The sequence below is a fragment of the Seriola aureovittata genome, chromosome 2, assembly GCF_021018895.1.
Source record: "Seriola aureovittata isolate HTS-2021-v1 ecotype China chromosome 2, ASM2101889v1, whole genome shotgun sequence".
In the NCBI taxonomy this organism is placed as follows: Eukaryota; Metazoa; Chordata; class Actinopteri; order Carangiformes; family Carangidae; genus Seriola; species Seriola aureovittata.
This window is the reverse complement of record NC_079365.1, coordinates 949,752-964,769: the sequence shown is the minus strand read 5'-3', so window position 1 is coordinate 964,769 and position 15,018 is coordinate 949,752. Positions and strand designations below refer to the sequence as shown.

The 15,018-nt window shown below is 41.2% G+C and overlaps 1 protein-coding gene across 20 annotated transcripts in view; it reads left to right on the top strand.

The window, feature by feature from the left end:
• The window catches only part of nfasca (neurofascin homolog (chicken) a), a 150,669-nt gene that overhangs the window by 111,078 nt on the left and 24,573 nt on the right, over nt 1-15,018 (top strand). For 12 of the 20 annotated variants that reach the window (XR_008829616.1, XR_008829614.1, XR_008829617.1 and 9 more), the window contains 11 exons: nt 846-970; nt 2,937-2,981; nt 3,439-3,540; nt 4,058-4,255; nt 4,360-4,430; nt 6,992-7,214; nt 7,307-7,422; nt 7,514-7,724; nt 8,130-8,252; nt 9,244-9,414; nt 11,459-11,485. Coding sequence is in view for 17 of the 20 variants with exons in the window: in XM_056395932.1 (XP_056251907.1) it covers nt 846-970; nt 2,937-2,981; nt 3,439-3,540; nt 4,058-4,255; nt 4,360-4,430; nt 6,992-7,214; nt 7,307-7,422; nt 7,514-7,724; nt 8,130-8,252; nt 9,244-9,414; nt 11,459-11,485 (1,412 nt within the window). In the remaining 3 variants the exon portion in view is untranslated. The remainder of the gene's footprint in view (nt 1-845; nt 971-2,936; nt 2,982-3,438; nt 3,541-4,057; nt 4,256-4,359; nt 4,431-6,991; nt 7,215-7,306; nt 7,423-7,513; nt 7,725-8,129; nt 8,253-9,243; nt 9,415-11,458; nt 11,486-15,018) is intronic. The other 8 variants (XM_056395948.1, XM_056396018.1, XM_056396011.1 and 5 more) reach the window with 2 other exon arrangements.

Sequence of the window (15,018 nt, the reverse complement as noted above, 5' to 3'; positions counted from 1 at the left end):
TCACAACTGACAAAGCAGGTCAGAGCAGAAACCATGAGGAGGAAGGAGCGGCTGCAGAGCTCAGAGACAGGATTGTGTCGAATCTCTAAAACATTTCTGCTGCACTGAAGGTTCCTGAGAAGAACAGTAGCCTCCATCATTCTGACATGAAGAAGTCTGGAACAACCAGGACTCTACTGGAGCTGGACCTGGACTAACTGACACATTACGGAAAAGGAGAAGAGAGAGAAGTAAGAGAGGAGACCAAAAGAAATGGAGGAACCTGAGCTCAATTTCAAGAGTCATACCAAAATGTCTGAATACTTCTGTCAATGTGGTATTTCAGGTTTTACTTCCTAATTGCAAAAATTTCTAAAGTTAGAACTTTGTCACTTTGTCATCATGAGGTACCGAGTGTAAACTGATGATGGAAAAAATGATTTTTTATTTTTTAATTTTAACATAAGAAAGGGTTAGTTTCAAGACTTTCATCTAAATACAGGGACATGTCTTTATTTGACTTGTAGTGATTCTCACTGATCCTCTCAGAGTGTCTGTTTCTTGTCATAAGATTTAATACATATATAAGAGATAATAAAAAATGTCTTTAAACAAAGTGTCTGGATTTTAGGAGTCAGCTCTTAACAGAATAAGAGAAAACATTTGAATCTGCTGAATTTTCTGTTGTTATTAAACTGCAGTAAATACAGTCAATAACTAATTTATACACACATCAGTTTCAAAAGAGACAAAGTACAAACTAAAGAATAAAAAGGTTTGGAGGATGCTGTGCTGCTGTAACATCCTCTGTCTCCTCCTCTGTCTCCTCCTCTGTCTCCTCCTCTGTCTCCTCCTCTGTCTCCCAGGCTGAAGAAGGACGACGAGTCGCTCACCATCCCCAAAGTGAACGAGGGCGATGAGGGAACATACACCTGCACTGTTACATCTGAGATAGACCAGGACTCTGCCTCAGCCCGCCTCACTGTGTTAGGTACAGACAGAGCAGAGGAGCGTCGCCCCGTTACAACCGTTCAAAATATCACTTGAGAATTCAGATGTACTAAAGTGTCAAATGTAAAAAGAATGTTTAATGTTGTTGTATCAGCCCCCTTGAGTTCTAATATTATACTCACCAAATAATCTACACACTGCTGCACACTGGATACACGACTTCATTAATTAACAAATATAAAAAAATATATATATATATATTTACACACACATATATATATATGTGTATATATATATATATATATATATATGTATATGAACCAGAAGTACAGTCCGTTCATCACCATATGAATAATCACCAACAAAATATGTGCGAAATCTAAACATTATTTTGCTCCAAATGTTCATGTTAGTAGAATTTTCAACATATAAATATAAAGGCCAGTAATACAAACAAAAAAATGATAAAGCCAGTTCTCATTAACACATAAAGCCCCTTTAAGGAGGAACTGATTTTCAACTTAATTTGTTGACTTTTAAAAACCTTCATGCTACTTTTTTCATAAGAGCAGGTAGTAGAGACTCTGTGGACAGACCTGATCCCCCCCCCCCCTCAGTGAAGAAGCTCTGATGTGGCTCTGGACTCACAGTGTTCAGTGGGTGGGACAGAGCAGCAGTTCGTTCACTCGACCAATCAGCAGCCAGACAAAGAAAGAAATGACTTAACTTTACTGTCAGAGTTTGATTTTGTCGCGTTGCTCTGTTCATGAAACCTAAGTTACAGTCTGAGCAACAGTTGCAAAAAACAGGGCTTTTAATATTAGATTTAGATGCACATTCAGGAGCTGCTTGAAAAAATAGCTAATTATATATGCAGTTACAATTAGTTTAGTTTAATCTAATTATCTTTAGGTTAAAGTTTGTTCATACAGCACCATTCAGACACATTTCAAAGTGCTTTACAGAGGCTGGAAATACATTAAAATAGAACATTAAGATGGTAGTCATCAAAATAGCACAAAAACTATAAAAACTCATTTGAATAAATACAAAGTTTAAACAAGTCATATCAAGATTACATAAAATCCTTCTATCCTCAATTTTAAAGTGCTGCAGTGATAAAAGACATTTAAACAAAGCAAATGCACATGATTAAAAATATGTTATGTCTGTGATTTATGGGTGAGCTGGAGTAAACAGTGATGATTTAAACCCTGATCTAACTGAGCCGACAGTTTCAGCAGATCTCTCTGTTCATGTCTGGCTCATGTGTTACTGAAAGTATGAAAACAAACAGATTAAGATTGAATATACAAAATAATTTGCTAATAAAACTGAGCAGTTTTAAAGCCAGATTAGTCCCAATGATAATAATAATTTTTCACATTTTAAATATAAAGTGAAACCCCTGAAGAGAAGGAGCAGTTCTTCAGTTCTTCAGTTGTCAGACACATTCAGACAACTGTTTCTTTCCTGTAGAAAATTTCTCTTGACACTGTTTTTCAGCTCTGTGCCTTCAGGTGAAGTCAAGCATGTTTTATGTTTTTAAAGCTTAGCTTTAGCACCTGTAATGATGTGTAGGAAAGTGCTATGACGAAGCCGTGCTGTAGACTCTGTCTGTGTGATCATGTGATACTTTTGCGTTGATGACAATGAGTCACAGAAATAAACCACTGTCAAAATCAAAATGATAATTCAGCGGACTAAGCTGTTAAATACACGTTTCATTTGGATTGAAAGACAGTGACACAGCCTGAGAGATGGCTCAGATTTGTGTGTCACTGTCAGCATAAAGAAAAATGCAGGATTTCCTGTGAGCTCAGCTGCTGGGCTCTCAGAGTCCAGAGAACTGGTTTACTCTTGTGACTCAGACGTTGGCTGCATGATGAAGTGACAGTGTGATCTTAATGACATGTTAACGGTTGTGCTCCCCTTGTTGATTAGTGGACTAACCTGCAGACTCTAACCTTTATACCCACTTCCTGGTCCTTGACCACGCCCCACAGAGGAAGCCTCCCTCAACCCCTCAGTCTCTAGTGCCTTGCCTCCAGGTAACACACAGCTTGGGTGGAAATCTTTTTCTCTCCCTCTTCTGTTTATTTCCTCTTCTTATGGTCTCATTTTTTCTGTCTGAACTTGTGCCTCTGTTATATTAGAATAGTTATTATATTAAAAACAGATCTTCCTTTATTATGTGTCAAAGATCATTTTTCTCCATGTGTGTAAGAAATTGGCTTTTTCTGTGTATGAACTACGATCCATCCTGTCAAATCATTTCATCTCATTAAATCTGAAAATGTCTGTTCCCAGTTTGGGACAGTAGTTCCAGTCGTTCAAGTTGTTTCAGTATTTGATATGAGTATAATGGTCTGAAATATTCCCACTGAACTGGAGGAGATTTGCATTTTTATATGTTCAGGAAATGACACCATGCAGCATGAGCGACAAGTGTTTTGCAGCATGCATGTGTCTGCTTGTATGTGTTTGTCACTCCTTGGCTCTCTGCAGATCGTCCAGACTCTCCCATGGATCTGGATCTGTCGGACCCAGCAGCCCGCAGTGTCCGCCTCACCTGGATCCCCGGAAATGACCACAGGAGCCCCGTCGCAGGTCAGCGTGCACGCTGTCCTCTCCTGGACATCCTGCCTTTTAATTTCACATTTCTCAAACATTTGTCAGAAGTGCAGCTTCCACATATCTCACATGTAGGTGAAGTGCATCCTGTGGGCACAGATGTGAGTGAAGGAGAGCAGGAAATAGGTGACGTGGTAGCGTTTGTCTCAGGACAGTAATTATGAGGTACAGATGCTGAAACGGAAAAAGAAATGAGATAAATTCTAATTAAGGTCGTAGTTATAATGATTCAGGGGCCTATTCCTAATGAAATAATACATATATAATATTATCTGCACAAGGCCTTTAAGAATAATGCAATAGGGCCATTTAACTAATTGAAGAAGAGATGAGGGGATGAAATGACATGGTATAAAAATACTTGGACCCACAACTGCAGGTGGAGCGAAAGACCCTGGACAACCTGCTAAGCCTGGTCAAGAACCTCCAGATCCTCCTCCCCTCCAGAGATGTGGTCTTCCTTTTCTCAAGCCTGATGTGTGTCTCTCTGCAGATTTCTTGGTCCAGTTTGAGGAGGACCGCTGGGAGCCAGGCAGGTGGCAGAACTTGTCCTCTTACCCAGGGGACCTCAACTCTGTCGTCCTGCAGCTGGCCCCCTTCGTAAACTACCAGTTCAGGGTCATCGCGATCAACTCAGTGGGCCCGAGTCAGCCCAGCAGCCCGTCGCCACGATACAAGACCAGCGGAGCAGGTGAGTAGCACAGGTAGTAGCTTACCTGTCTCCTGCTTATAGCAGACACACATTAGAAAGCTTCAGGTCATGAATCTGCTCATGTGGACGTGTTTTGTTTAAAGCCCCAGATGCCATTCCCAGAGGGCTGCGGGGGTGGGGCTCCAAGAAGGACAACATGGAGATCACCTGGGAGGTAAGACGAGACAGGAAATGACTGTGTACTGAACACACACAGTACATATTATTACATGTAGCGAGATCCCTTTTTTTGTTCTCAGAAGAAGACAACATGAGAAAACATCATACAATGTGTGTGAATAAATAAATTCTGTCTGAAGAAAATCACTGAGATAAAAGTTTAAATATATAAGAGGAAAATGTAATAATGGATCAAAATCATCATAATATGGTAGAGTACTACCGGTCACGCAGTCAGTGTTGCAGGCTTTTAACTGCTTGGACAAATCATCAGTATAGAGATTAAAAGGTCTGGAGACACTCTGGGTCATGGCCCATGGTTTAGTGGCTTAAGCATGATACTCACTACACACTTACTCCAGCCAGACCTGATGTTACGCTACAAAGCACTTACAGTATCATTCTACATGGAGCAGATATCTCCTTACAGTTAGCATCACTGCACGTCACCACAGCTCTAGGTGGATGAATATTACTAATGGATCTATCAGTATGAGGGTAACAGGATGGGACGTCTTCCTGTGTGAGGGTTGATCAGGCCAGTGTTTCTGTGTTGGATCGCACAGGTATATGCTCAGACACACTCACACAGACTGCGCACACACCCCAATGAAGCAAGCACATTAACTGTGCTAATACAATTATACGTTCTCTGAACACTTTTTATGCGAATGATAACGATCAAACACTCAATTCACCATTTCTTTTCTTCTAATTCTCCCTGTTGCTAAACAGCTAGCCACTTTGATACGATGAACAATGAAAGGGGTTTTTAAACATTATTAATGTTTTTAAAGATCATTTCATTTTAAAACTTTTAAAAACAACATTTATATAAATATTTTTTTATACATAATTTCATCCTTTCACAAAATTGTCCTGTTTTGCAAATGATTTGTTGGCCCACTTGCAACATCTTTGCGGCCCACTATGTCAGCGGTTCCCAAAGTGTGCGAGGCCTCATGAATATAAGTGGAACTATCTGTGTGTGTGTGGGTGAATGTGACTTCCATTGTAAAGCACTTTGAGTGCTCAGTCAGAATAAAGTGCAGTCCATTACCATTGTCCTGACAGAATGGAGCCATGTGAGATATCCCAATGATATATACACTATGATCACTGCCACTAGGAGGTATAAACTCTTTATATCAATCTTATGCCATTTCTGTGTAGTAAAACAAATAAATAACAAATATTATGCTTAGTTACGCCCCAAAGAAAATCCTTTGTGGAATAATTTGTGTATGAAAACCAATCAAAACAAGCCCCTCAAATTTGCCTCTTGGGGAACTTTGCCAAACCTCAGGAAGTATCAGCACTAATTCATTCTGCCACCTGGAATGTGAATTGCAGACATTAATAATTCAATACCTCGGAAAGAGATTACACTACTGGCCGAGAAATAACTAAAATTTTTAATTAGACTTCACTTTCATTGATGAGATAAAAACATTCCTCTCAGTGAAATTCATTGTGGATACTGACTGTACTGTGACTAATTTATCTAATCTTAAATTTATCACATACCAAAATACAACAGAGCCTCCAGTAAATTACTAAAGGGCTGCAGAGATAACACATAACACAATGACTGGTGACTGGCTGGTCACCTCAGCAGCTGGGCAGTGAGCTGTTGAGACAAATTTCAAAACAGGTGTTATTTGGATAAACTGACACAGATTTGAAGTCTTAATGGAAAACACATCTAAACTTAATGAAGTGATATAATAACAGTCGTTGGATGAAAATAGTTTCATCTCTGAGCCTGGCTCAGAATCCCTGCCATAGTTGCTATTTGGTTCGAAATGCATTCTGGGATACTTAGCTGTTCCAAGTCCACACAAGTCATGTACCGATGCATCCTGGATAAAGCGGGCGGAGCTGATATTTGATCTGTACTTGGGTAGATGTTAACTTCGAATTGGAACAGACTGATGACGTTTCACAGGAACACAAGAACAGAGAAGAACGAAGACTGAGAAGCAGCTGTTGTCTTTCTTTTCAAAGTAGCGGGTTGTGTAGCCTACTCTTTTTCTGGCAACAAGGAAGGACACTGATCAATTTTTTGCAGATATTATGTGTCTTTTGCCGATAATCAAATTGTTTCTTTAACATGAGAGTCTTAACTTAATTTAGTAAAGTTTCAGAAATGCACATTCATTTTAATGCTTTCAAAACACAACCTTTACTCAGTGTCCTTTGTAGTGGACAGCAGGACCTACTAACTCCTGTGTTGAAGCAATTTCCACTTCAGGGCTGAGTGAGGGAGTCAGGGGATGAGGTGGAGGAGGGACAGACAGTAGAGCAGGAAGGTGAAGGCTCAGAGTAGAACATATCAGCTGTAGAGCAGCCTGAGCATCGGGACAAAGTGACGACACCCACCGTCCATCATGCTTAATAAGGAATGTGAAAGCTAGGACCTTAAAGTTTATTTGTATCTCAGTGTCTAGAAAGTCTTGATAACTCCAGGTCTGCGTCTCAGAGGGGATCTAGAATCAGCATCTACATTTCAGTCAATGTGTGCTTGCAGTGAGCGCCTTCTGTTTTGTCCTCCAGCCTCTGCTTGATCTGGAGAGAAATGGCCCAAACCTGTACTACAATGTCTGGTGGAGGCAGAAGGATACGGGGGAAGAGTGGAGTAACGCGACCACACTGGAGTCCAAATATATCGTCCCCAACACAGACACCTATGTGCCCTATGAGATCAAAATCCAGGCCAGGAATGAGTTTGGATCAGGACCCGAGTCTAATGTGGTGATCGGATACTCCGGAGAGGACAGTGAGTTGATTCACAGCAGGTACCATGTTTCTGAAAGACACCAACCCCTTTCTGATGTTTCACACACTCTGCGTCTCTTTTCATGTGTTCAGATCCCACCGAGGCTGCCACTGACCTGCGGGTGTCAAAGGTCGGGAGCATCAAAGCCACCATCCACTGGAAGGCTGTGGACCCCAGCTCTGTCCAGGGAGAGTTCAAAGAGTTCAGAGTGAGTCACATGATCTTCTCCTCCTCCACTCTCTCCTCTTTAATCTCCTCCTCAAACCCATCAACCCCTTTCTTCTTCTCCTCCCTCCCAGCTGTACTACTGGCGTGAGTCCAGTCTGGTCCCGGGTCTGGTGGTCAGTAAGGAGAAGAAGACCAAAGGTTTCTACAGCACGTTGGCCGAGCCGTCCGGGATCCTCAGTGACCTGGTGCCTTTTTCCAAATACAAGATGTTTATGGTTGTGGCCAACAGCCGCTTTGAGGGTCCGCCCAGCAACACGGTGGAGTTCACCACCAAGGAGGGAGGTGAGGATGGAGAGGTCATGTAGTTTCTGAGCAGGTAGCATGTTTCCAGTTTCTAAAGGGACATTTTGAATCCAATATGTTTGCGTTCCGCCTGCTGCCATCATTGTGACTTCAGTCCAGATTTAAGGCAAAAGTGTGTAAAGCTGGATGGAGTGCAAAGGGATAAACAAGTTCTTAGTAACTTTGAAATGTGATAATGTCAGCAGGACAAGACAACAGTATCTTGTAAGGAAAAAACATTGACTTTGCATCTTGAGAAATATTTTGGCACAACGGGGGTGGATGTCTAGGGAATCTGAGATCTTATGAGCCAGCATGGCCGACAGTGACACTGCGTTGTTAAACCTCTGGTTTCTTCTCTTTATGTTTGTGTGTGTGTGTGTGTGTGTGTGTGTGTGTGTGTAGTCCCTGATGCTCCAAGGTTCTTCAGGATCAACCGGAGGAGTTTCGACACCCTCTACCTGGAATGGGACAAACCTCTGGAGCCCAATGGCATTCTGGTTGGATACCAGCTCAAGTATCAAACAGGTGAGCTGCTCTGCTCTAGCTTGGTCAGGGTTGTCTGGTCGGGGGTTAGGAGGTTAGTTGATACATTTTCACATCATTTGGGAACCTTATTATAATATCAGTGTTGTTGTTGTTCACTGTACCCTGAGTTGTCAGTCCATCCGTCCCATTCTTGTGGACACAATATCTCAGTAACATTTCAAATTTGGTACAAACATTCACTAGGACTCAAGGATGAACAGATTTGATTTTGAAGGTCAAAGGTTAGTGTGACCTCACAACACACTTTTTAGCCATTATTTGACTTCACACAGCAATTATGACCAAATTTCACACAAATGGTTCATATTTTCTATGTAACCTGGAACTAGTCTGAGTGGAGGAGGGATTTAACCGCGAGGCGGTACTTCTAGTTTTAAAAAAAAAAATTCCTTTATTGGTGACTTAACATAACAAAAACAGGTGTGACATGAAGGTTACATAGGACATAATGGAGAGACATGTAGATGACAGCAAAAAACCAAAACATTTATAGAAACGTAAGCATGATAAGAATATGATGTGTATTGTGCGAGTAATGTGTGTGTGTGTGTGTGTGTTTCGATCTTTTTCGATCTTTTAAAGGGAGGTAATCATATGTATGTTATGTATATGTGTATGTGTGTATGTTATGGGGCAGAGAAAGTGGCATGTATAATGGAAATTTATGATGTAACCTGAATATATTTGTAGAAAGAATGTGGTAGTAATAATGATAATAATGATAATAATAATAATAAAATATAATAATTTCTATGATATCCTGTCAATGTAATAGTGATATATCTTACAACAAAAAATATGATAATAGTGCAGTGGTATTATGACAATATAATATATATCATTATATTACATAATGATATATATTATAATATGATAGTGTTATGATACTGTACATCTGATAGCAAGCTGGCACTGTGTGTGTGTGTGTGTGTGTGTGTGCGTGTGTGTGTGTGTGTATTTGTGTGTGTAGTCAATGGCTCAAGGGGAGGTCGCCTACAGCTAGAGTCGTTTCTTCCCAACGTGACGAACTTCACCCTCCGCCTGCCGGACCGATCCACCCGCTACAGGTTCTACCTGTCGGCAATCTCCCGGATAGGAACAGGGGAGGACTTTGCTGAGGAGTCGCCACACTTCACAGAGGGTGAGTGTCTCTACACCAGTTTTTCCACATAACAACAAACAAATGGAGGAGTTGTTACAGGACTACTGACAGATTAGGCTTCATTAGTTTAAGCCCTGTAGATGTTCCTAATAAACTGACAACTGAGTGTATGTACAGCATATTTCTCAGTGCTATCGACTGCAGCATTTTTTCTGGAGAAAGAAGTAATGAAACAAAGTACACTGACCTCTCTCACATCGCTGCACTTGCTGCCTGCTGTTTCAACTTTAAATTGTTGCCCGCCATTCTTCCTATATGTTCAGCCATTGATTTTAAATGACAAGGCATAATTCCATATTTTTCCTACTGTCAACAATGAACTGATCCTGCAGCAGGTGTGTGTGCGTATCTACAGCCCACTGTCTCCTCTTCCTCTCAGCCTCAGAGCTCCACTGTTTCCACAAAATATAAAAACACATCAGTGAGTGTCACACATGCTCCTTCATCACCATGATCACACACACTGCAGTTTATTCTGACTCATTACACACACACACACACACACACACATTGTCCTGCTGCTGGAAATACTCACTAAAGCAGCAAATGTGGGTTAATCTGCTGCTGAAAATAGTCCCCAACAAATGCACTTTTTCCTCCTAAATGATGTTTGTTAGAACTAAATAAAATGAAAATACATATTTGTGAGGCATTTTTAAAGATTTATGTCTACAGTAGCAACCACTGGGCTTTGGGTTAAGAGTCACAGAGACAATGAAAGTAATATAGACTGAATGTTGGCCTTTTCACCGCACTAATCGGCTTGAAATTTACCCTTAACTTCACACAGGCATCTTTGTCAGGGTATTGGACGGAGAAAGAAAAGAATCACCAGGGGTCAGATGCGTAAAACTCTCTAGATTCATGACTAAAACTATGTGTACACACAAAACCAGAAATATTCATACACATTCTTTTCATCATAATTATGAAGCTGTGCGTTCGCATGGTTCCACTTTATTAATTGCACACTGGTGCACGAGCCTCGTTTCCACCCCCACAGTTAGCCATGAATGGATGAAGACCCTCAGTTAATCCATCAGTTTGTATAAAAACACTGTCTGTGCCACAAGTGATCCGACACAGAGAAGAAAGACAAGGAAGAAGAAGAATTTCACTGATTGTGAAACTGAGGTAAAAACATCATCAGTTTACTTTAGTACAGTCACTCTGATGTAAAGTCCTGTTTCACTCTGAACTTCATTTGGGACCAGAGAGTCTTAATGGTAATACTCCAGTCAGGCTCCAACACTGTGAGTAGTCAATATTCAAATAGTATCAAACAGTTACAGAATGACTCACAGTAAATAATAAGAATATTAAATGATGCTGAAGGAAACACTGAGAACAAACACAATTATTTCTGTTTATGAAATGTAAACATGTTATTTCTGTGTTAACAGTAAAACTTTAATGTGATCATGAATGAAGCTCCGGGAAGTTGGTTTGTGTTCTGGCTTATTTAGTATTTTCACTTCACTGTGACTTGGATCACTTTGGAAAACTGTGTGTTCACATGGTCAAAGGAATGTGTGAGGTTAGTAAAGACCAGTTCATGAGCGGGAAATGGTGTACACACATTTCTGTGTGTACGCATCATTTTTGCATCTGGTCCCTGGTGTTTCTCTGATGGACAGTATCACACACACACACTCTCTAGTGTCTCATGGCTACACTGGAGTTACAGCAGTAAGCTGTAATTTTGTTGTCAAGAGTAAAGTTGGAGCTGACGGGCTGTTTGAAGAGTCCGTTCACACATATTCACTCAGGTTTACAGATACACACCAGATCGTCACCTGAATGTCTCACAGTGATGGAAAACCTTCATCACTTTATTTTCCTTTCACTATGAAAAGTTTATATTTGGACTAATTCTTCAGCAGAAAGTCGTTCAGATGAGACTGATTTCTAAACACAGAATAATGAATGATACCATCAGTGGTGAGGTGGAAAGTATTGTCCTCCTCTGTCCCTCTCACTTGTTTCCCTTGTCTCCTGTCTCTCCTCTTCTCTCTGTTGGCAGACATCTTTACTAACACTACAGCTCTAGGTAAATGGGAATGAGAAGCACAGCGTGTCTGCCTGTCACCTTCCTCCCACCCTCATCCTCTGCCTCTGTATGTGTCTGTCTAAACACTGAGCAGCAGCAGTTCACCCTCACGGTGCACCACACCCTGCAGCTCCCACTGGTCGCCAGCAGAAGGAGCTGTTGAATCTGTTTTGACCCTAACCCGCAGCTCGGGTTGCCACTTTTCATATGAAGAAATAAGGGACCCACCCAACAATTCAAAATGCAAATACACACTCATGTGCTTATAACCCAAAAGTACGAAAATATCAAGGGTAACAAAATTTAGACTAATGCTGATTTACAATTAATATTAGAGAAGAAAGTCAGGGAGAACCCAGGCCGCTGCGATTAGGATTAAGCCTTAATCACATATGCTCTAGCTGGTAAACCACCAGAGCGCCATACTGCTGTCTGCTGCACACAGAGCTTGTCAGTCTGTTGCTCACTGGAGGCTGTAACTGCTTTGGTTTTACTTGACATTACATTATTCACAGCACTTTGAGGAGATAACATGAACGAAAATACGGGACGAATTGCGTCCTGTGTTGAATCAATACGGGACGCAATGTGCCCCACATTTTATTTTCAAATACGGGACGATCCAGGACGGGTGGCAACCCTACCCCCAGCTCTCATATTCAAGATGTAGTATCATCATCATCGTATAGATACAGTGTGAACAAGACCTGAGTGTGTAAACATACTAGTGTGTGTGTGTGTGTGAGTGTAAGTTACGTGTTTCCGCATTTCCACCGCAGGAACTTACCACAGGAACCAGGAACCTTTTGAGGAACCATGCGCGTTTCCTGCGCAGGAACCTGGGTCTAAATTTAGTTCCGGCGTAACTGATCGACCCACAAAAAAGTCCCTGGTCGGGGGGTAGTACTTTCCAAAGGTTCAGGAACTTTGGGGGGTGTGGTCTGCAGTGCTGAACATTTCTGGCTGGTCTAGTACTCGCTGCATTTTATTTCACCCGCCATCTTTAAAAGTCCGCAGCAAACACATTTTCCGCACCGTGAAACAGGTCCAGGAGAAGGTAAAAAAACTGAAACAGGACTTCAAAAAAATAAAGGACCACAACAGCCGGAGTGGTGAGGGTTGCCACCCGTCACTCATAATACGGGATCGTCCCATGTTTGAAAACAAAATGCTAAATGCTGGGTGAATATACACAGGACGCTATTTGTCCCGTACTTTCGTTCATGTTATGTCCTCAAAGTGCTGTGAATAATGTAATGTCAGGTAATGATTTTGCATAATCTTCCCGGGACTTTAGGTCGCAGTGGAAACGCAGACAGCAATGGGCCACAGGAACCTTTTAGTTCTTTAAGAAAAGTACCCGGAACTTTAAGTTCTACTTTTTGGTCAAAACACGGCTTATGACTGGATATTAACTCTTGCAGTTTAGCAGAGCTGAGGCTTAATGACCAATTTCAACCTGTTTTTTTTAAAGTTGACACAAAAAACTTGAATCCAGATCCATAATCCAGATCCAGATCCAGATTCTAGTGACACTATAATGAGTGGCAGATCTTCTAAAACTCGAGTTGACACAACAACAACCATGATTTCAGAAGTCAGTTACAATGATCGCTGACACTGCAGAAGATAAAACAATTCCGACTAAATGTCCACTGACTGGCTTTTTCTTTAGCTTTCAACCACATCACACAGTCCTTCAACAGTGGACTGAATTTCATTAGTTGTTGACGTGCAGTGTCAGTTGGTACATATTATTATATATGTCAAGGACTAGCTGCTATAACAGCTCAGCCAACTCTAGCCTCTGATGAAGACTGTGTGATACACTCAAAAGCTCCCACAAATGCCAGTAAGTATTAGCTCAGCTGGTAGAGCACATGCCTATTGCTGCTATGGAAGCCATTTTAATCAATATTAGATAAATAAATAAATACAGCTACTAAATGAATCAAAATATATAAATAAATGTAAATATAAATATATAAGTGAATAAATGAATAAATAAGCTTTTTATTTATTTCAGGATTTATTTCATAGCTGTATTTATTTATGTATGTATGTATTTATTTATCTAATGTTGATTAAAATTGCATTTCATATGCTGCGTGTCTCTCTCTGCTGTGACAGTCAGTGATGCAGAAATCACCTGGTGTGGCGACCTCGAGCTGGTTTGTCAAACTATCAGCGGTGTGTAAAGATGCAGTACTTGTAAGGTATAGGATCAATCACATCATGTCAAACATAATAATAAATACCCACTACAGGTTACCCAGTCTTTATAAGCCCCCATCATTACACTGACCAGACAACAGGTGTGAAGCTGTAACTGTGCTCCCGCTGAACTGCTCTTGCTGTCTACACTGTTTTTCTTTCTTTTCTCATCTGTACGTCTGCTTCTCCTCATCCCTCCATCTTTCCTCTTTGTGTTGAACTGCTGTTTGTCTGTTGATGTGTTCTGTCAGAGATTGAGTAAACACTTCAAACACTGTGGGTTAGTCTGTGATTTACATGTTTAGTGATATAGCTCAGTATCTGACAGCAGGTCAGTTTGGCCTTGGGTGAATTTTTTTTTCTACACTAATTAACACTAACTAGACATTGATTGAATGCAGTTTGAATCTACTTTGTTACTGTTGGAGCTGTGGCCCACAGTCACATATTGTACGTTTGACTGATTTACTGAACTGGTGCTATTTTTTCACATCACACGTTGTATGTCATTGTACCTCTGCTATTTCAGAGGTCTGTCAATCAAGCAACAGAGCTTCCTGTCAGAACTTTTCAGAATTAAAGCTCACAAATAGCTTGAAACAAAAACAAAACAAATATTCTCACACTTTTATTTTGTAGGCAAACTTGCTAATGAGGAAGTGATTCTGCTGAACTGTTGCTGCCATTTAGTTTAGTACCAGGCTGTGCACTGACTGATGTGACTGTCTGTGTCTGTCATTCACTCAATATACTATATAAATAATCTGGTGGAGCAGATATTATTGCTGGCAGGCCAGTTTAGGCTCTCGGGCTGCTCTAAATCAGTGGTATCATATGACTGACACTCACTCTGACAGATGCTGTAGAGCCTCTTGATTTCTGCACCAGTCGCTGACGGTACACTCTCACAGCCTCACCTCCCGTCTGCTCTCAGACACAAGACTAACTGTACACACTGTCATGACGACGCTGCTCTGTGTGTGCGTTTGTGTGTGATGGAGGTGATGAAACGTGTTGATGAATGATGTGACCTGATGAGGACAAACAAACAGCACTCTGCTGCTCATTCACTGGCTCCATCATGCTTTTCCAGTAGTCATGTCACTCCACCATCTTTACCCATCGCTTGTTCACTCAGTCAGACGTTCATACTGGGAGTTACAGGTAAACTGGCTTGAGTCTTTGGGCTGATGATGCCAATCTTACTGGGCAGTAATGGCTCCTGAACGCATGTCTTCATCGTCCCCTCCCACTTTATTTGTCCCTAGCACCTTGGTCTGAGGGCATGCTTGACCTCCAGCCTGGTCATACTAGCATGC